General features: G+C 45.1%; 1 protein-coding gene across 2 annotated transcripts in view; it reads right to left on the bottom strand.

Moving 5' to 3' along the window:
- LOC123413526 (diacylglycerol kinase 4-like) overlaps positions 1 to 22,401 on the bottom strand; it is a 70,476-nt gene that overhangs the window by 12,468 nt on the left and 35,607 nt on the right. For both annotated transcript variants that reach the window (XM_045106464.1, XM_045106463.1), the window contains one exon: positions 19,504 to 19,574. In XM_045106464.1, coding sequence (XP_044962399.1) covers positions 19,504 to 19,574 — 71 coding nt within the window. The remainder of the gene's footprint in view (positions 1 to 19,503; positions 19,575 to 22,401) is intronic.

Here is a 22,401-nt window from a genome sequence, read left to right as displayed (position 1 = left end):
ATCGAAGCCTCCACATGAATTCGAGTCAAACTATTTGAGCTATTCAAAAGCGGCCACTTTGCAGTTTAGCAGGTGCCACTCAAATGATCATTTGATGCTCCCGAGGTGTACGCATAAGTGCGCAACACTCACATTTAGGGTCCAACCTATATATGCCTCCACCCATCCCACCATTCTACTCAAACATACATAGTTTTGTGATGAGTTCAAAGGTGATTGTTCACCAACATTCATGCCATATCTATGATTCAACCTTTCCTCCATTGATTTCAAGCCGATCATTCAAACACCTAATCTCCCCCAATACAAAGATCAGCCCTATCACAGTTTGACTGTAGAGGAGGTTATCTAATCTTGTTACTTTCTGAGGGTGTGTGTCTCCTGTCATTCATGATATGAAGGATCCAAGATGTTTGTGAGAGCTTGAATATCTAACCTAAGTGAGGCTTGTCCTTTCCCGTCGATAAGCCATCGTGCACTGGTTGGTATGCATTATGTGGGCAATTTGTGGGTGATCTTGTTGTCAAATTTGTGGCCTCAAATCTTTCTAGTTCAAACCTCCACCAATGAGTAGGATACAATTGTTTTTTATATGTGGATTGACTAGCCCTTTCCACCAGTTCGGAATTTTTGTTGCGTTGGCTAGTGCATGAAGTTTAACATGCTACGAGAGTCTGAGTCTTCAGTTCAAGTCGTGGCTTTTGCAATTGATCAAAAAATTGTTGTTGTTCCCTCTTTATCCACGTATAGGCTTACTGAACGAATACATCTAAGTTTATTCATGTGTTGACTTCCTAGGTCACAAGTCAAAGGGGGTGTTGAAGTGTATATGTGGATTGCTAGTTGTTTCCATCAGTTTAACCTTTTTGTTGCGTTGGCTAGTGCACGAAGCTTAACATGGTACCGAAGCTAAGGTCTTGACTCTTAAGTTCAAGCCCTGACTTTGGTAATTTCTCCAAAAAATGTTGTTGCCCCTTTGTGTCCACGTATAGGCCTCATGAGCCAGAGCTCTGAGTCTGTCCACCTATTGACTTCCCTTTCTTAGGATGTATTCATATTGGTCTAGGAGTCCTTATTAGTCTATGATTACTATCCTTGCACCTCGAGTCTTGTGTAATATATATATATATATGCCCCATGGGCCTTCAATAGAGAGAAGTTGCTTTCCTAACATGATATTAGAGCATGAGTAACTTTTTTTGCACGTGCAAATCGTGTTGATCCCATCTTGCGTGGTCGTTGATTTCTCCTTGGCACGACATTGTCCCTCTTGCACGGCCGACCTTATCCTATGGTCGGCTTGCTACTGCCCTCCCACACCACCAACATTTCCCATCATGTATGTCGCATGATATGGTGTCAATCCAAGTGATCTGCTTGTCGATTCGACCGCGAGTCGAGTCCTCCTGCCAGCGAGGCGCCCTCCCGATCGAAGTGTTCTCGATGGAGTCCGCTCGTTTGTGCCACCCCTTCTACTCGAATCGCGCAGCTGTGTGCCCTCTCCTCATATCGCCCACTCGCAACGCCCAACTAGATCAAGCGCTTTTACTCAACGCTTGCCTTGATGGCTACTCGTACGTACCCATGACGTGTGGACCTGCCCACATGCCCAGCTAATCTCTTGTGCACTCGTGACACTTGTGTGTGGCGCTGCCGAACTCTCTTGTGCATCTGTGATGAAATTGTGCCACCTACACTATCAACCCTCTCGTGATGCCTTATACCAGTCTCTGCCCCCCCCCCTTCAATATTTGAGATACGGGCCTGTCTTCGTCGGTACTATTAGCCCTCTAGTGATGCCTTATACCAGTTTATGCTCCGCCAGGAGCATGCTCTTCAACAGGATGACTCCACTATTCATGATTTCAATACACATCGTTGTGCTATCTCGCATTAGCTTGATTCTCTCCGCACTACTGGTTGTCTTACCTGCCAGTGTTGCCACGCTCTGCGGGCTGATTTGGACTTGCATCGTGTCTACGAGTTTTTGTCTCCGCTCCATAATGTGTTCGAGCCCCGGTGCACTCAGTTGTTATCTCATGGTCTTATTTCTCTCATGGAGGCGCTTTCCAAGATTCGTGCTCACGAGACTCGCTTACGTGGTGCCGGTTTACTTGAGGTTCCCTCTGTACTCGTTGCTTGAGCTTCTGCTACACCGCCACTTTCATGCTCCACTACTCTGTCGTTCCTACCCACTACTCCTCGTGGTGAGGGCCGCTCTCACTCTCATTGCGGCTACTGCAACAAGGATGGTCATCTTGAGTTCGACTGCTTTGTGAAGAAGCAGCACATGCACCAGGGGCGCACATCTTGTTCATGGACCTGTGCTTCTATCCCGATCCCTTTAGTGGCATCTCTGACTGAGCAGGATATGGTGCGACTTAAGCATCTACTTGTAGCATCGGGTTCTTCTTCACTAGGTTATGTCGATCTTGTTGTTGACTCTTCTAGCTCAGAGCGACCACTCTCTTCATGACGAGGACCACAACACTAGAGCTTTACTTGGTCTTGGCCATCGGTGCCATGATTTTTCTTCCGCTGCCATCGTACCTAGTTCATGTGTACTTTTTAGCTTCCTAGTTTTCTATAATTTTCGTTGCGTCTACCGAATCCATTGATAATTTTTGTTTTCTCTTATCATGTGATTCCACCAAACTTATGTACGTCGGCCTTTTTCTTGTCATTGTCGTCTCAATAGGATTTATGTGGCCCCTCTTTGCATTGTTGATCTAATCCCATTCTCTTTTGGTCGACCTTCTTTCGCCATCGCTTTTCATGGGCCATGATTCTTTAAGCAATGCTTCATTCCCTTGATGTGCCATCTTCCTTTCACACCCCATCTTTACTTGATACTTATATTGTATCTTCTATTGATGTGGTGTCTTCCTCTTATGTGCTATCTCCTTGTTATTCCCTTCGGCGACTCGACACATTTTTTGGACTCTTCATGATACAGCGACACTCTCAAGACGTGGATTTGGTTTATCATTTTTCTAGTATTACATTTCTTCAAATGCAGTGGTATTGCATAAGCTTTGCATTTGAGGGGGTGTTAGGAAGTACTAGTATTGGTCTAGGAGTCCTTATTAGTCTACGTTTACTTTCTTTGCACCTCAAGTCTTGTGTAATATATATATATGCCCCTTGGGTCTTCAGTAGAGATAAGTTCCTTTCCTAACACCCGCATCACACGTCAAAGGGGGTGTTGAAGTGATATGTGGATTTCCTAGCCCTTTCCATCAGTTCGGACTTTTGGTCGCGGTGGCTAGTGCATAAAGCTTAACAAGAACTACTCAAACCTCGGGAAAAATCAGCATTTGTGGTCCCTCTGCCAAACTCTTTACTTTAATTTTTCTTTCTTCCAAGCTTTACACTTTTGTGGACTTGCACATGTACTCTAGCTAAGCAGCCAGCTCTTTACTAGCAAGCATGGTGCCTAGCTCGCAGAGAGCTGCCACATAATCCCTCCTGCATGTTTAGTGGCCAAACCTCGGAGAACATGCAACACCTTGTTCATTGCCCATTTACCACAGAGATTGGGCATGACGTGCTTTTTTGGATACTTGCACTTCATGTAAACTATCACAATATTTTCGAAGCCATGATCCCAAATCACATATGTAACTATTTTAACATGTTGCTCATTGTGCAAACAACTCATTATCTAACTTTCCAAAAGAACGGAAGTATGAAAATAATCACTTAATCAACGGTTACGCTAGATTTGTAGATTTTGTTTTTCCTAACGACCTCCTGAACGGATCCCATTATCAATCAAATAACGAAATAACAAAGTACCAAATGTTTGCAGAAATGTGAAAATAACTATGGTGCGAGTTCGGCCGCAAAATGGTAGCCTTAGAGCTAAACGAATTATACAACCATTCCAATAGGATCAAAAGGATCTACAAACGGTATTTAGGACGAAACAAGTGTAAATACCCCCACCCCTTAAACTTTCATGTTTCAACTACATCACCCCCTCAATTCTAAAAATAGATGCAACACCCCCTCAACCTTTCAAAATGAGGCAAAACAACACCTACACTGATTTGGAAGGTTGTTTGAGCCATGTGGCATGTTGGCCATGTTGAGTGCTTGACTTATACCGGCAGCTCTTCCTGGGACCCATATGTCGGTATAAACAACTATTTACTCTCACAACCATCTCTCCCTCACTTTTGTCGACCTCGTATGAGTAGCAACACTCAGTCGTCGTTCGACTGTAGGAATGTCTTGCTTGTAGACGAGATATTGGGCATGCGTGTAGGTCATCCACGGCGAGTGTCGTCGTTCCGCAGATCAGCAGCCGGAAGAATTACTCCTCATGGCACACCATCACAACTTGCGACATCACCTATATTAGAGCATATTTCTCGAGATGTGGTTTTGGTAATTGACGAGAATCCCTATGGACTAATGGTTGCGTTAAGTTATATTCGAAGGATTTGTCCATAGGCACTTCTTGAAGTCCATCTGTTGGTTTCAAGGAGTTTATATGATGACCGAGGTGGTATTCAAGGTATTATCCAAAGAATGGTCATAAAAAAACAAGGTTGATCAAGACTAAGTCAAAGAGTAAATCAAGTTGATCAACACATAAAGCGTACAAGATGTACCGTGAGCGGTCAAGTGATCCCATGGTATGGTAAGCATTGTCCATCACGCTTTTGTGTACTAACCCATGGTCTTCATGGGAGGTCTATGCGGGGTTAGGTTTGTTTACATGGGCTTGCGTCAAGAGGAAGATCTCGTTCAACCCATGGGATGACATCAAGTGGTGATCATCATCAAGATTGCGGTGTGCAAGTTGAAGTGGAGCATCACAAAGATATCATGCTTGAAGCTTGCCGTCCGTTGTGGTGGCAATGGACTTGTGAGGATGTGTTGAATAGTGGATCAACCATAGTGAGTATAGCGGAGAAATCAACTAGTCTTCATCAAGACTACGCAATCAAGAAAGGTGGTCCATCTTGAGGAAGTCAAGATCGTCATCATCTAGCTCAAGTGGACTATGTGCAAGGTATAGGTTTGCCCTTTATAGGTTTTTATATTTTAGGATAGATTGTCGTACTGTCAAGGGGGCTCTCAAGTGAGTAGCTTGATCACATCGCTCGTTGAGATCTCAAATCATTTGCATCCTTGCATCATATTTCTTGGTTCTTGTTTGGTGTTTCTCTTGGTGGGTTTTAGAGCTTATGGTCATCTTTATGACATGCTCGAGTTCATCGAAAATGGAGTTCATGTGCATCTTATATGATGTTTTCGATGTTGGAGTTTTTGTTGGTTCTTCATTCATAGAGGTTTCACATATTTGTATCATTGGCATTTTCATAATTGTATCTCTGTTTGGATAGTACTTGTCATTTGCTATTCAACAAGCTTGAGTTTGCTTAATTCAAAGCTCGTATGCCAAAATTATGGTAGTTCTCGGCAGGTTTTCTCTCTCAAGCGGAAGTATCGCTCGGGTAGAGCGGTAGTACCGCTCTGGCGGTATTGCCGTCCTCCCCTGTCGGCCTCTCTTCCGCTTATCTTTTCTCTCTGGCATCGTGGGGGCGTTTTCTATTTTTGGGCGGAAGTACCGCCTAGGGGACGCGGTAGTACCGCTCGAGCTGTACTATCGCCCACCTCTGCTGCTCCCACTACCGCTTAGTAAATTCTTCTCGTATCTTGCCTCCCCTTGACTAGGCTAAGCGGAAGTACCGCTCTCTACACGACGGTAGTACCGCTCAAGCTGTAGTACCGCCCAGGTGCACGGTACTACCGCTTAGCTGAGTCTTTGGGCATAATAACGGCCATATTTACTCCCACTATTTAAGGTTGTCTTCTTCCCGAATGGTCTTTTATCCATTGAGCTCATATTTTCCCCCACATTGTTGACCTTCTTTGAGCTTACTAACTCTCAATCCCTCCAATGATTCTTGCTAGTTCTTGACGGAAACGAGGAGATGTAGATCCAGGTTTCGACCAATCACTTTCTCCTCTATGTGAAGGGAACCCCTTGTGTAAGGGCATTCTCCAGCTTAAGTGTTTTGGTGATGATGACAACTCACTATGTTATCTAACCGGGTATCAAGTATGTAGGTATCATATGTAAAGCACAAGACGGTTAGGTATTCCCTCCAAATGGAAAAGATCGAAGATGTGTTCCCTACGTGTTTATTCTCTTTGGTCGTAGGGACCCCGTACTAATAAGACGAAATCCACATTGGAAGTCTATGGGTGAATCAATTCTTCTCACAGAGTTTTGCACCCATCTTGTTCCATCACATCATTGAGAGAGAGGTCCCTGTTTTCTAACTGGCCGGTTGTACCGCTGCCATGGGCGGTTGTACTGCTCAACACATGGGCGGTTGTACCGGCCCGGCACCGGTCCACAACCGGTCATGGATCTATTTCACTACGGTTGTGTGCCGTGGTGGACCGATTGTGCCGCTATATAAGGAGGGGTTTCTTCCTCCTCCCTCTTATCTCTTACCTCTCTCTCTCCACCATTGATGCACTCAAGCTTTCTTGCCCGATCTCTCTCCCTAGCCACCCAAACTTCTTGTCTTGCTAGGGATTGAAGGAGAAGACCTAGATCTACATTTCCACCAGAGGAAAATTGATCCCCCAAGTTCTTGTGTGGATTTTGTTACTCTTGGGTGTTTAAGCACCCTAGACGGAAGAGGTCATCTCGGAGGCACATTCCATTGTGGTGAAGCTCTGTGGTTTTGTTGGGAGCCTCCAATTGAGTTGTGCAGAGAGCCCCGACTTGGTTGTAAAAGTATGGTTGCCACCTTTGAGGGCACCACTTAGTGGAATCACGACACTTCGCATTGTTTGAGGATGTGAGGATAATATTGTGGCTTTAGTGGCATCCTTGGGAGCATTGTGCCTCCACACCGCTCCAATGGAGACGTACTTCCCCTCAAAGGGAAGGAACTTCGAGAACACATCCTCGTCTTCATTGGTTCCACTTCAGGTTATTTCTTACCTTTACTTATTTCTTATTATTATTGTTGTTAGCATCATATAGGTTGCTCGTGTAGTTTCATATCTAGACAACATATTTGTTGCTAAACCTAATTTGTTTAAAGAAAAGTTTAAAATTTGTTAGTTGCCTATTCACCCGCCCTCTAGTCAACCATATCGATCCTTTCAATTGATATCATAGCCTCGTCTCTTTATTAAGGGTTTCACCACCCAAAAAGTATGATTAACAATGGGCGAGGAACCTTCTGCAAACACGGTCACCCGAGAGGAACTAAATGAGGTCATGTCCACATTTAAATCCTTAGTGGCTATCAAAGTCAAAAACATGCTTAAGGATTTCCTTGATACTTACAAACCGCCTACCCACCCATTGTTGGTGGCTAACCCCACAACTTTGGATTCGGGGGGCAATTATGAGAAGGAAAATGCTAGTAGTGAAAAGGATAAAACGCCTCAAGGAACAAGTGGGGCAAATGCCTTTGTCTATGTTCCTCCTCCCTTGGTCTATGGAGGACCGGTCCACCCACCGCATATTATTAATCTAGGTCCTCCACCAAAGCTTGTTAAGAATGATTTTGCTAACTAGGTTTTTTGCATCAAGTCTCATTTGAACCACAACTCAAGATAACTCTGGAGAATCATTGAGCAGGGGTACAACCCACATGATCCAAGAAACCTCACACCAAGGGAAGAGGCCGACAATCAGCTCAATCACTCTGCCTTGTTCATTCTTCAAGCAGCACTACTTGTTGAAGACCTTCCTCACTTGCGTCCCTCCACTCGTGCCAAATATTGATGGGAGCACATCATCTCCATGTACAAGGGAAGCTCTAGCATTCAACAGTCCAACTATGAAGTGGTTCTTGACGAGGCTAATGAATTTTCCAGGATCGAGGATGAGGACCCTCGTGAACTATATCGAAGAGTTACAGCTCTTGTTGTTGCTCTTCATGATCATGGAAGCAAAGATGTGGATCACACTTGGATTAGGCTTAAGTTTCTCATGGACATCATGCCTTTCAACAAGTGCATGTCCTCTGTCATCCGTCAAAGGCCTGACTTTCATTCCTTGTCCTCAAGGGATGTGTTGGATGAGTTTATTGCCATAAACATTTTGAACGGGACCGTTGACAATGCTCTTGAACGAGTTCAATGGTCAAGAAAAGACTCCCCCAACCTTGGTTTGAAGGCCAAGGCTGCTTTGGAGGAAGATGAGGAAGATGAACAAGAAACTTGTCCTGAAGACACCAACTATGCTTACCACGAGGACATGGCTCTTGCATCAACGCAGTTTTGGGGCAACAAGAAAAACTCAAGGCCCAACTTCTCCAAGAACAACTCAAATGGGTCCAAGGGAAAGCAACGCGTGAGAACTTCCTACAACTGTGGCAATGTGAGTCACTTTGTGGCAGATTTTCCCTATGAGCAGAGGGAAGACAACGGTGGCAAGCTCATTCGCAAAGACAAGACGAAGTCTTTCCCAAACAAGAACAACTTCCCCAAGAAGATGCCCCCTAAGGTGTTGGTGTCTCAAGAAGAGTACCTCTCCAATGAGGATGATGACGATGAGACAAGTGGTGAAGCAATGGGAATGGCCACGGTGTCCATTGCATCCTCTTCTCCAAGCAAGGTGTCTCTCTTCAAGGCCCCCAACGAGAGTCGCATCGCCAAGTGCCTGATGGCCAAGGCATCCAACAAGGTAACATATAATGTTCAAAATACCAACATCAAAGCTACCATTTCCGCTACCATGTATAGCGGGGATGAAAAGGAAGATGTAGAGGAGGAGGAAAACTCCTTTGGTAAATTCATGAGAAAACTCAATGGTAAATCCAAGAAGCATTTTGTTGCTCTCTTGGAACAACTCGGTGAGGCTAATGACGTCATTGAATCTCATGAACAAACTATCTCAACATTACAAGGTCATAGTCATGACTATGCACACGAGATTGCAGATCTTTCTATTGCTCTTGAAAAATAGCAAGGACTTTGTTTGATTCTTGAGGAGTCACCTAACGATGACCTTGTTAAATTAAAGAAAGATCTTTCTTAGGCTCTTGTTCTTACCTGTGTGCTTCAATCTGAAAAGAGTGCACTTGGGATTGATCACGTTAGACTCAAGAAAGAGCTTGCAACACTTGACAAGGCTCACAAGGCCTTTAATAGTGCTCATGACTCTTTAAAAGGTCTCATGCTCAACTCCAAGTAAAACTCACTAAGTAAATAGCCACTTGCTCTCCATTAATTTTAATTGATAATTTCCATGCTACTAACCCCTGTTCTGAGCATGCAGATCTTGTGGAGGAGAACTCCAAATTAAAAGAGCAGCTTGAGAAAGGCCTTGTGCCATACATCCAAGGTGAAAAGAATCTTAATGACCTTTTTAGTAGTCAAAAGGAAGTGGTTGCAAAGGAAGGAGTTGGGTTTGCACCCAAGTCCAAGAAGAACAAGAAGAAGATGACCAAGCAACCTCCCCAACTTATGGAAACCTTTGTTAAATCTGGGAAGGGTACTCATGAGAATAAAAAGGACCGAGCTAACGGTGAAATGCCATGGAGGGCAATACCCCTCTACCCAATACAGTCGGTGACTTTAACACCTCTTATGTTTTGTGTCGACCTAGTGATGGGAATGTTTTTCTAAGTTTGTTGGTTCTTACGATGAGTACAGTGAATGGTATATTTGGGTTCCTAAGACCCTTGTTACTCACACGAGAGGAGCCATTAAAGAATGGGTACCTAAATCCAAGCATTGATCTTATGCAGGAGTTTGCTTTCGGTGGGGTGTCATGGTTGCTTGATAGTGTAGCAACAAATCATATGATCGGAAGCAAGGACTTGGTGGTGGACGTTCATCCCAACCCATCAATTTCCACCCAAGTCTCCTTTGGTGATGATGCGAGTTCAAAGGTATTGGGTCTCGGCAAGGTGGTAATTTCTCCAGAACTTACCATTGAAAAGGTTATGCTTCTTGAGACCCTCGCATACAATTTACTTCCCGTTAATCAACTTGCACTTATGGGCTTTAGTACTTTATTTGGCATTGACTATGTGGCCCTTTTGTGGATCAAGACTCTTAAAGTAGCCTTTGTTGGGCATGTCGAGAATGGTCTCTATGTGGTTAACTTCTTAGAGCGACCCATTAAGACTGCGACTTGCCTAATGGCTAAAGTTGATGTGGGATGGCTTTGGCATCGCCGGCTAGCCCAAGTCAACATGAGATCTTTGCAAAGTCTCCTCAAAGGCGATCACGTTTTTCAAGTAACAAATGTGAGTTTCGCCAGAGATCATGCTTGCAGTGCGTGTATTAAAGGAAATATTCATGAGATAGCTCACCGCCCCACGACTATCATTTACACAAAAAGGACCTTGGAGCTCCTCCACATGGTTCTCTTTGGTCCTCCATCCTGTGATAGTCTTCGGGGAAAAAGTATAGCTTGGTGATAGTGGATGATTACTCAACATATACCTTGATATACTTTTTCAAGCGAAAGAGTGAGACTCAACAAACCGTCATCGACTTTGCCAATGAAGCTCAACGCCAACATAATACAAAGATATTGATGATGAGAAGTGATAATGGCGCCGAGTTCAAGAACTACACCCTAAATGAATTTCTGAGTGATAAAGGAATCAAGCATCAATAATGTGCCCCTTACAATCCTCAACAAAATGGTGTGGCGTAAAGGAAAAACGGAACATTGATGGATGCGGCAAGAACCATGATGGCGGAGTTTTAATTTCCGTATAAACTTGGGGCCGAAGACATCAACACCGCATGTCATGCATCCAATCAGCTCGACCTTCGCAAAGCCTTGAACAAGACTCCATATGAAATTCTTACCAGCAACAAGCCCAACCTCAAGTACTTCCGGGTGTTTGGTTGTAAGTGTTTCATTCTTAAGAAAGGTGCTCGTTTGTCTAAATTTGAACCTAGAGCTCAAGAGGACATATTTGTTGGTTATGCTACAAAATCTCACGCTTAGCGTGTCCTCAACAAGTCCTCGGGACTCATTGAGGAGACGTGTAACATGGAGTTTGATGAGAATAATGGATCCCAGGGGGAGCAAAGTGACCTTTGTGATGTAGGTGATGAAATTTCTCCCCAAGCCATAATAAGAATGGGCCTGGGATTCTTCCTGCCCATTGAGGAACTCCTTGTGGGTTAAGGAGAAGGACAATGTTCCACCCATGTGGAACCATCACCGATGCAAGACCCACACGCTTCCGAAGAACACTCTGAAGGCTCTCATCCCCGTGATTCTGATCAAGTAGAAGATCAACCTCAAGATGGTCCTACACCAAATTATGTCCTTGATCCTACTCACCCCTCTGAGGATGCTCAAGATCGAGAGCAAGCTAAATATCAAGACCAAGTTCAAGATCTAGAGCAAGAGAAAGAACAAAATCAAGCTCAAGATCAAGGGCAAACTCGAAAAGGCAGAAAAGGTCTCATCCTCAGCTTACCCGTGAGGAGATTCAAGAAAGACGTGCTGCCAAGACTGCCAAAACGCTCAAACAATTTCTCATGTGCTCGAGAATGTCTACAACAGCTTAGAGAGAGGGGTAACCACAAGTCGTCAATTATCAAACTTTAGTGCCCATCATGAGTTTGTTTCTTGCATTGAACCAATAGAGGTACAACACGCTCTCGAAGACATAGATTGGGTTGATGCCATGCATGAAGAACTCAACAACTTCGAGCGCGACAAAGTGTGGCGACTGGTGCCAAGACGAATGAAGAACCACAATGTCATTGGGACAAAGTGGATCTTTAAGAACAAGCAAGATGGGAACGGTGTCTTCACTCGGCAGAAGGCAAGATTGGTAGCACAAGGCTACTCCCAAGTCGATGGCATCGACTACGGTGAAACCTTTGCTCCTGTCGCTCGCCTTGAGTCTATTCGCATTTTTCTTGCATTTTCTTCTCATACTAACTTCAGAATATACCAAATGGATGTGAAGAGTGTATTTCTCAATGTTCCTCTTAAGGACTTGGTTTATGTCAAGCAACCCCTAGGGTTCGAGGATCCCAAGTTTCCTAATCGTGTGTATGTTCTTGATAAGGCACACTATGTCCTTAAACAAGCCCCAAGTGCGTGGTATGAGCACCTTACCGAGATGTTACATGACCGCGGATTTGAAATTGGGAAAATTAACCCCATTATTTTTACGAACAAGGTCAAGGGGGGCTTGTTCATATGTCAGTTATATGTTGACGATATTATTTTTGGTTCTCCTAAAAATGTTTTAATGAAGAATTTGCGGCATTGATGACTAAAGAGTTTGAGATGTCTATGATGGGAGAGTTGAAGTTTTTCCTTGGATTCAAAGTAAAGCAACAAAGTCAAGGAACATTCATCAATCAAGAAAAATATACCCAAGACATGCTCAAAAGATTAAAGATGGATGATCTAAAACCTACCAAGGCTAACACTCCCATGCCTGTGAACTGCCACCTTGACCTCGATCTCAATGGTAAAGATGTAGATCAAAAGGTATATTGCTCTATGATCAGTTCTCTACTTTGCCTTTGTGCATCTAGACCGGATATTATGTTGAGTGTGGGAATTTGTGCATGATTTCAATCCACACAAATCCACTATGTGCCAGCCAAGCAAATCTTTTGATATTTGGTTCATACCCCAAACTTTGGCTTATGGTATCCCAAATGTGCTTCATTTGATCTCATAGGATATTCGGACTCGGATTGGGCAGGAGACTGTGTGGATAGGAAGTCAACTTCTGGAGGTTGCCAATTCCTTGGTAGCTCTCTGGTAAGTTGGTCTTCAAAGAAACAAAATTGTGTTTCTCTCTCGTCCACCAAGGCCGAATATTTAGCTGCTGCCAGTGGTTGTGCTCAGTTGCTATAAAGGATTACAGTGTCACTTGTGACAAAGTGCCTCTTTATTGTGATAATATTAGTGCTATCTCAATATCCAACAACCCTGCTCAGCATTGCAAGATGAAGCATATCAGTATTCGCCACCATTTCATCCGGGAGCATATCAAGCATGGGGAAATTGAACTCATTTATCTGAACACTAATGATCAACTTACAGATATATTCATGAAGCCTTTGAATGAAGAAAGAAATTGCGAGTTAAGGCATGAGCTAAATATCATTGATTTGAGCAATGTACATTGAAATTAGGCACATCCCACCACTCTCATCATTATATTCTATTTCGATGTAGGCATGAATTTAGGGGGAGTGTAGTTCTCTCAATGAACTATCCCTCCTCCTATTATGCATAAAACAATCAAATCTTTCACATTCGCCATTTTTGATGGTATTATGTCCCAAGACGAGTTTTGGTCATGGGCCCAAGGTCAAAATCGTCGTGGTCCCATACGAGTCCTCTAAAACATAGGTGGCCTCGGCCACCGCCCCCTCCTAGTGAGGTATTTGCCTTTGGTGTTTCTTAACGTTGCATCTTTTTGGTACTTATTTCCACTTCTTGTTTTCTTAAGTCTTAGGTGTGGTATCCTTCAAGGTTTGTATTCTTTTTTGTAGTTCTTCTCGATCTCCTTGGAGCTTACCCCATAATACTCCAATGTCTGATCTCTGTCCCAAGCTCTCCTCACCCCGAAACCCTCTCATATCCAATTGTATGCATTGTATCCTGGTGGTGGTGACTGTGGCAGGACGGTACAACCGGTGGTAACAGCAGTACAACCGCTAACCAATAGTTTTCTAGCCCCAGCGGTACAACCGGTCCGAGTTTGCGGTTCTATCACTCATTCCCACATTGTTTCGGGCTGGTAAAACCGCTCTTTGAAGCGGTACAACCGGCTACGGCAACTTGTGCCTAAAATTCGGGCCAGGACGAAGGGTACTCAGTTCCCCTTCGTGCCCAACTCCTCCTCTTGGTGCCCTAGTCGCCAGCCACCGTCACTACCACGTCAGAGTGCCTATGGCGCTCCGGATCTGGTACCTCCCATCGGATTTGCTCCGTGGAGGCCCTTCCTCCCCTGACCTCCTCCAATGGACACTCGTAATGCCCTCTTCCTTCTTGTTCTTGGATCCTCTTCTTTGGATCCGCTTTTCATGGGGAATTCCTAGGATCCCGAATTTTTGGACAAACTATTGGTGTAGTCACTAGAATCATTGGCGTAGGTCTCATGTCTCGATGCTCCGGCCCCCAAAGCAGCGGTACAACCGCTCCTATGGTACAACCGCTCTGGTGACCGGTACAACTAGCCTGGGTGGTTCCTGCGCCACTGCTTCTTAGTTCTTCTCTACATACCTGATTTATTCCTCGTTTGCATACAACCCTCTCATCTTTTCAGGATTTCTTTTTGTGTGCTTCTCTGGTGTTTCTGCAGGTGGCTCTGGTTCTCGTTCTGCTCCTTGGAAGAACACCAACAAATGTGCTCGCACATGTAGGCTCATGGATGACTCTGAGCATGAGGAAGTTGTGATCCCTACTAATCCCTCTCGTCATGCAAAAGCCTTGGTTGTCAAGCAGAAATTTGCCAAGCCACCTGATTGGGAGCGGGTTCGTTTTCAGAATCCTTATGAGGTACCCGTTGCTCCCACCTTGACCACCCCTCAGTTCTGGAATGCGCTTCACATGCGAATTGTGCAGGAGCTCTATGACCATCACAAGAACAAGTTTTCCAAGCAATGGACTATAGACATTAAGCACTAGAAAAAACAACATGGACTACTTTGGAGAAGCATATACTCTCTGTGACGAATATGACTTGCTCAAGCTCATGACTCTCAACTATCCCTTTGATGTGCAGCTCAATCACCAGTTCTATGACACTGTTCACTTTGGCAATGATGATGCTCGCACCATTACCTTTATGTGTCGTGATGAGCTTTTTGCGGTCCCTGGTGTGCCTTCTCCAATGCTCTTGGGTATGATAATACCGATCTCATTGGGAAGGGCGGCATTCGTCCTCATGATCAGGCTCATTCTATGGATAAGGTGAAGCTTGCCCCCTTGTACATTCCCGGGCATGGGATTCCTGGCTCTTCTAAGGACCTGCTGCCGGTATATGATATTTTGCACCGTGTTTTCTAGTATGTTCTCCTGCCCAAGGTTGGCAATCAAGATTGGATTCATGGATATGATCTTCTTGTTGCCATGTGGGATGAGGCTTGCACTGGAGCTACATTTGATGCTTCCAAATGGTTATGGGAGGAGCTCTACTCCACGGTCTTCTACAAGTTGGTCCCCAAGTATGCTCCATTCATTATGTGTTTCCTCAACTCTATGTGGTCAGTTCGTAGGCCTGGAGAGCCTCTCTCTTCTCCTGAGAATCTCAGTGAGCATGAGGTCAAGAAACTCCGAAAGAAGAAGCATTCTTCTCCACGCTTCCCGAGGACGCACCTGAGGATGTTTTTGCTACTTCAAGTGAGAGTGACTTTGAGCTTCCTGCGGCCGCCAAGCCATCTTGGATCTCCAAGTTCTCAGATAAGTTAAAGAAGAACTTCTGCCTCCAAGCTCATGTTCAGAAGAAGCTCTATGAAGCCCATGTCAACGAGAAGCTTGCTAGGCCGAGACAGATTCAGATTATGTGGGCTCTCAAGCCTGAGCCACCAGTGGTTCAGAGAAGTCCATCACCCCTGAGGAGAAGTGGATCTATGGTCATAGCACTTCGACTGATGATGAGGTCTTGGGTCTGCCTGCTACCTCCTCTGCTACTGCTACTCAGGATGTGTATGATAGTGACGATGGTGATGGTGATGACGAGTCTGCTCGCAGCGATTCCGAGGAGTGTGACGGATCTGACAAGCTCTACTGAGGACCGGGGCAATAGCATGGCTCTTTCCCTTTTTAGTGTCCTGATGCCAAAGGGGGAGAGAGCTATATCATGACAGGATTTGCATGGGGGGCTTTGGTTGTTGTTTCATCATATCATTCGTTTTGCTTTCGAGTTGAACTCTTATTTGCTTGCTAGTCGGTCTTGAACCTCTCTTTCGGAGACTATTTGAGTTTTAGTGGAGACTATGTTCATTATTACCCGTGTCATTTAAGCTCTACTTTTATCTCATACATATGCTCCTTAATGTTAATTCCTCTATGTACCCTATGGATGGTCTCTAAAACCAAGGCGAGCTCCAATTCCTGTTCCTGTCTCATGTGGGGCACATATCGAGGGGGAGCTCCTCTTTTACTTTAGAGAACATCCATGCAAATAGTGTTGTTGTCATCATCCACCAAAAAGTGGGAGATTGTAAGGGCATTCTCCAGCTTAAGTGTTTTGGTGATGATGACAACTCACTATGTTATCTAACCGGGTTCAAGCATGCAGGTATCATATGTAAAACACAGGACGGTTAGGTATTCCCTCCAAATGGAAAAGATCGAAGATGTGTTCCCTACGTGTTTATTCTCTTTGGTTATAGAGATCCCGTACTATTAAGAGGGAATCCACATTGGAAGTCTATGGGTGAATCAATTCTTCTCACACACTTTTGCACCCATCTCGTTCCATCGCATCATTGAGAGAGAGGCCCCAATTTTCTAACTGACCGGTTGTACCGCTGCCATGGACGGTTGTACCGCTCAACACTAGGGCGGTTGTACTGGCCCGACACCGGTCCACGACCGTTCACGGCTCTGTTTGACAATGGTGGCCCGGTTGTACCGCTATATTAAATATAGCTGGTACTACCGGTGTTCCACGAGGTTGTACCGCTTGCGACTTAGCCACGCCCAGCGGCCGTGGCTGGTGGAATCTCAGGGCCAATCTCTCTTTTGGCCCGGTTGTTGGACGGTGGCTGGCCAGTTGTTCTGCTAATTTAGGAAGACCGATTGTATCGCCCTGGCAACCGGTTGTACCGCCCAGTGTAAAAAGTGGTTGTGACGGTTAGAAATTGGGGGGGGGCTATATAAGGGGGGTTTCTTCCTCCTCCCTCTTATCTCTTACCTCTCTCTCTCCACCATTGACGCACTCAAGCTTTCGTGCCCGATCTCTATCCCTACCCACCGAAACTTCTTGTCTTGCTAGGGATTGAAGGAGGAAAGCTAGACCTACAATTCCACCAAAGGAAGCCCCAAGTTCTTGTGTGGATTTTGTTACTCTTGGGTGTTTGAGCACCCTAGACGGAAGAGGTCACCTTGGAGCCACATTCCATTGTGGTGAAGCTCTGTGGTTTTGTTGGGAGCCTCCAATTGAGTTGTGGAGAGAGCCCTAACCTTGTTGTAAAGGTCCGGTTGCCACCTTCAAGGGCACCACTTAGTGGAATCATGACACTTCACATTGTGTGAGGGCGTGAGGAGAATAGGGTGGCCTTAGTTGCATCTTGGGGAGCATTGTGCCTTCACACCACTCCAACGGAGACATACTTCCACTCAATGGGAAGGAACTTCGGGAACATATCCTCGTCTTCATCGGTTCCACTTGTGGTTATTTCTTACCTTTACTTATTGCTTATTATTGTTGTTGTTAGCATCATATAGGTTGGTCACCTAGTTGCATATCTAGATAACATATTTGCTGCTAAACCTAATTTGTTTAAATAAAAGTTTAAAATTTGTTAGTTGCCTATTCACCCCCCTCTAGTCAACAATATCGATCCTTTCGCCTTGGATCTTGACCTTGGAGTTCTTCGTGAGCTCCTTGTTCTTCCTCTCATATTCCTCCATAGCTTTTGTTGTTGTGGAGGGATTTGAGTATGAGGGACTTAACTACTTCGTCTGTTCTTGCCATTGCATTAGTTGCATCGGTTTGAGTTCCCCATGGTGATATGTGGAAGTGAAGTTTGAGAAGCTTATTACCCTTGGGTGCTTGGTACCCGAAAGATTGTTCTTCGTGGATGCTTTGGTGTCCTAGAAGCTTGCTGGTGCCTTGGAGCTAAATCATTGTGGTGTAAAGCTTCGGGAAAGCGTCGGGGTCTCCAATTAGGTTGTGGAGATTGCCCCGATCATTTGAGGTTACTTCGAAGCCAAATTCCATTATGGTGAAGCTTCTTGGTGTTGTTGGGAGCCTCCAATTAAGTTGTGGGGATTGCCTCAACCTTGTTTGTACGGGTTCGGTGGCCGCCCTCAAGGGTCCCTTAGTGGAATCACGACATCTTGCATTGTGCGAGGGCGTGAGATGATTACGATGGCCTTAATGGCATCTTGGGGAGCATTGTGACTCCACACCGCTCCAAACGAAGATTAGCATCCGCAAGGGTATGAACTTTGGGATACATCGTCGTCTCCACGTGCCTTGGTTATCTGATTATCTCTTACCCGAGCCCTTTACTTATGCACTTTACTTTGTGATAGCCATATTGTTTCTTGTTATATATCTTGCTATCACTTAGTTGTTTATCTTGCTTAGCATAAGTTGTTGGTGCACATAGGTGAGCCTAGTTGTTTTAAGTTTTGTCCTTAACAAATTAAACATTAGTTTTATTCCGCATTTGTTCAAGCCTAAACCGTAATTATTTTAAAGCGCCTATTCACCCCCCCCCCTCTCTAGGCGACATCCACGTCCTTTCAGCCTACACACTCGGGTAGGTCTCGCCCAACAGGTCGTTGGCTATGGTGGAGGACCCGCGATGTCCTCTGCAAGATGAGTGCCACGCATGGCGTCTACCATGCCTTGCTAGTTGGTCGGCGTCTCGCGCACGCTGGCACTCAACGTCATCTCTACCATCCTTAGTGATATGGACCTCACCAACGGGCTTCGGCTCTATAAAAGGATTAGAGGGGTGAGAATTGGCGTAATGCAGTGTATGTTGTATTGAGCCTCTCAAGCGGTTTATATAAAGTATAAGGCTTGTTGGGCAAGAAGCTCTCAGATAAGGTAGGAGATGGACTACAAATCCTATTCTACCAAATACAGAGATATGCATATATATACTCCAATAGGCTCAGCGCGCTCCAAGCATTCCACTACGTGTTGCGGTTCGTAAACTTGTTGAGGCATGCCCTTGTAGAAGAAAGGCAATGTAAGCATTTCGGCCAGTGTCGTGTGGCGCGATCCTAGCCAGAGTTGGGCATGCCAACATCCGTACCAAGATGCGAAGCACCTTCGCGGAGCAATGATGGCTTTTGCTCCCGTGGCTCCATCTCGTGGATCCAGCGATTGAGGGTACACATTCCAGTGGCCTAGCTCATGACCATCATGTGGTTGATTGGTATGTACGAGGGTCTTGGCCTCCTCATGGGAAAGCGCGGCGCACTCGAAATGTTTGATAGAACGGCAAAGCTGGTGATGGGTGGGTATGTCAACTTCTCAAGGAGGGTGATGTGGTGGGGCTTCAACACCTGGCCTCTCTACCACGTTGGCAAAGCCATTGTCTAAAACCACTTACCAGAGTGTCAGAGACGTTTTGTCTGGTTTTGGAAACCTGAGGGAATTATGTAGCCGGTTTTAGAGTTACACGCGTGATGTTGCCCAAACGTGAAAGACTAGGGGGTTATAAACACTTCTTTCTATTCAGGACTAACATCACAGGATCTAACATAATCCTACAACAAGGCCTTCATTAAACAAGTTCAGTCCTCCAAGGAAAAGCAATCACTATTCTATTGTAAAAGTAGCCACATTTATCTTTAAAAAAGAAATATCATACCGTAGTTCAGGATCACTAATACACTGTGTAAAGAACCACCCTTGCTTGCAGGTGTATCCTGCGTAAATTAACTGTCATAAAATCAGCCAATCAGTAATTTAATTATGAGAGGTCGCTCCAAAAGCTTATTATAGGAACTATAGGTAAGAATATTTGTTGAAAGCACAAATGATATTATTAAAATTTACAAAGTTGAAACTATCTCCATCTTACACTAAAGGATATCGATACGCTAGTCCAAAAGTATCCATCAACCAATTCAATCAAAATAAATTTTAAATTATCGCGCTAGTCATTAAGACACTCATATTTCACTTTTCATATGATACTTGTTACAGTTCATTATATATATAGTCGTATATCCTTTGTGTTTCCCTGTTGTATAAAAGACTTCATGCACATGCCTGCGCATATATACTCGTTATTTTAGAATAGAAGTTGTTATTTCCTGACATGGTATTAAAGATTAAGGTTTCCGTCTTATTTCTGGAGGCCGCAACTCGTCGTTGATTTTTCTTCTCGATCTCGTCGATCTCCCCCGCCTCACCATCTCCTCGTCCCACGAGATCACTGCCGTACCAACAGGATCTAGCCCCTGGATAAATGGACAACCCCGTCTCCGCCGGCCGCCGCTGCAGCTCTCCGCAGTCTGCACGCCTGCACAACTTCGAGTCTGCAGGCTTTGCTTCCTAGCCACTCTGATCGGGCCTCCCAAGCCTCCGCTGCAGTTTCAACCTGTTTTTCTAATCGCCAAGTTAACGAGAGGTCAGGGCTCAAGTTGCCGAGATCGATCGATCCAATCTGTAGCCAGCCGAAGCATGGTTCACGGACGTACCTCTATGAGGCTATTTGCGCACGTACTGCTCCGAGAAAAATCTGCTTGCCTACTTCTTGAGCTAGCTTTGCACGTTGGTTCCAGCTGTTGTTACCTAGGCCATCTCCAATGACATCCATTAAATCAAACATGCTCAGACGTGTCCCGGGGACAGCGGTTGTGGAGCCAGCCATCCAGCCCGGTGCAATAAATGTCCACCCCTTAAAAAAACTAACCAAATATCCCCTATGCAGCCTCAGTTGGAATCATCAATGATAGTAATTCGACCATAGATTTAAATCCTAATAAATCTAATAAAAGTGTCGGATGTTCAACAAGTTTTTTAATCTCATCAATCACAAATTCAACCAAACTCTTTGAAAGTGGCCTTCATCTTAAACTTTCTCCCCTCTAGCAGTCTAGCTTGAAGTTCTTCGTAGATGCACATTGTTCATCGAGATGGGCTTCTCCTTGAGCTTCATCTCACAATGTGCCAAAGTAAAGGGTATCTCAAACTCTCTCTCCCTTCTTTTAGAAAAGGAAGCATCGCCCCGGCCTAAACTCTCTCTCTCTCTAAGCTTGAACTTCTTCATCGATGCATCCTCCTTGAGCTTCATCCAACAATGCGTCAAAGTAAAGGGTTTGCCCTCCGTCCTATGGTACATCACGACAGCACGTGTGGGCTTCTTTCCACTTGTGACATCACATCGCAATGCTTCATGATGACATTTAAAATGGTGTACCACCAATGGAGTAGCGATGTCACATTGTGATCCTGGATCACATCCAAATTATAGGCCCCACAGTGCTTGTGCTCATGAAACCAAGAATGCACATGTTCCCAAAATATCGTGCCCTTTTGCTTCATGCCTATAAGTCCCACATTTGGGGCTAACCACGCATCGTACAACAATGCATCCTCCGTCACCGTGTACCCTGCTATCGTGCTTGCTTCATGATAAATAAGGAGAAGGTCAAAATATTAATCTCAATGGCATTTGGCCTATTGGCTATGGGCAAACAATACTTGGCTTGCGGATGGACCAGGGGGTGCGACGATCGCGAAATAAAGGACGCCTGGGTGGAGTAGTGGTGGTCCGACAAGAACTAGGAAGCTGCCAAAGTAGTGAGAGGCGGCAGAGGTCTTGGTGGGTGCAGATGCAAAGCAAGAGGGTAGGGACGAAGTGGGGGGGGGATGGGCAATGTGATGGGGGTTTCAATGGGAAGGGTGTGTCGGAGTCCGGCATGGTGGGCGTTCAAACTCCCCCAAACCTCCCCAAATTTTGGTTACGGCTTGGGAGAATTCTGACATGCGTACTAATCTGCCGACTTTTGATCACGATGTTGGATGGCACAAATTGTCTGGACCACGTTGTCCAGACGTTTAGCGGCATTTTGATACACCGAGTTGGAGATTCCCTTACGAAGTGGCTCTCCTGCTGCTACTTATGTTTCCATCTAGATGTGTTTCCGCGCACAGGCTAATTCGATATGTTGTAAAAAAAGGTACAATGTCTATGTCCTTGGGTACGCGTCATCCTCGTTATGATCTATAGTTTTGCCGATGTTTCCTACAATAATGTTGTCCCGTGCATCCATCTTTGTTCGGTGCTTGGTGTTCATCCACCTATGACGTCGCCTCCTCTAGCGTTGTCTACACACTGTGGTGGTAGCTCTATAACAACACCTCTCACAATCTCCACAGACAATGATGGTTGCTCTACATCCTCAGATCATGGTGGCCACTCTACAATGACTCCTCTCGTGACCTCCGAAAACGGCGTCGGTCGCTCTACACCAACTCCTCTCGTGACTTTCACTGATAATTCATCGACTATGTTTGTGTGTGTGACCTCGTCTTTTCCATTGACTTCTGGAGACATGACTGATCGTGACATACCACCTCCTTTAGCGGTTCCCACATGTGGCGGTGGCCGCTCCTCTCATGGAGATTACAAGTCGACCACTTCAGCAGTGTCCTTCATGACTTTGAAACTTGCTTACCATGGGTTCATCATTGCCTGGTGCGTCTACATTGATCTATTTTATCGAGCCTTTAACTATGTGGGAGATTACGCGACCTT

This window comes from Hordeum vulgare, chromosome 7H, assembly GCF_904849725.1.
Source record: "Hordeum vulgare subsp. vulgare chromosome 7H, MorexV3_pseudomolecules_assembly, whole genome shotgun sequence".
In the NCBI taxonomy this organism is placed as follows: domain Eukaryota; kingdom Viridiplantae; phylum Streptophyta; class Magnoliopsida; order Poales; family Poaceae; genus Hordeum; species Hordeum vulgare.
This window is presented reverse-complemented; position numbering and strand designations above follow the sequence as displayed.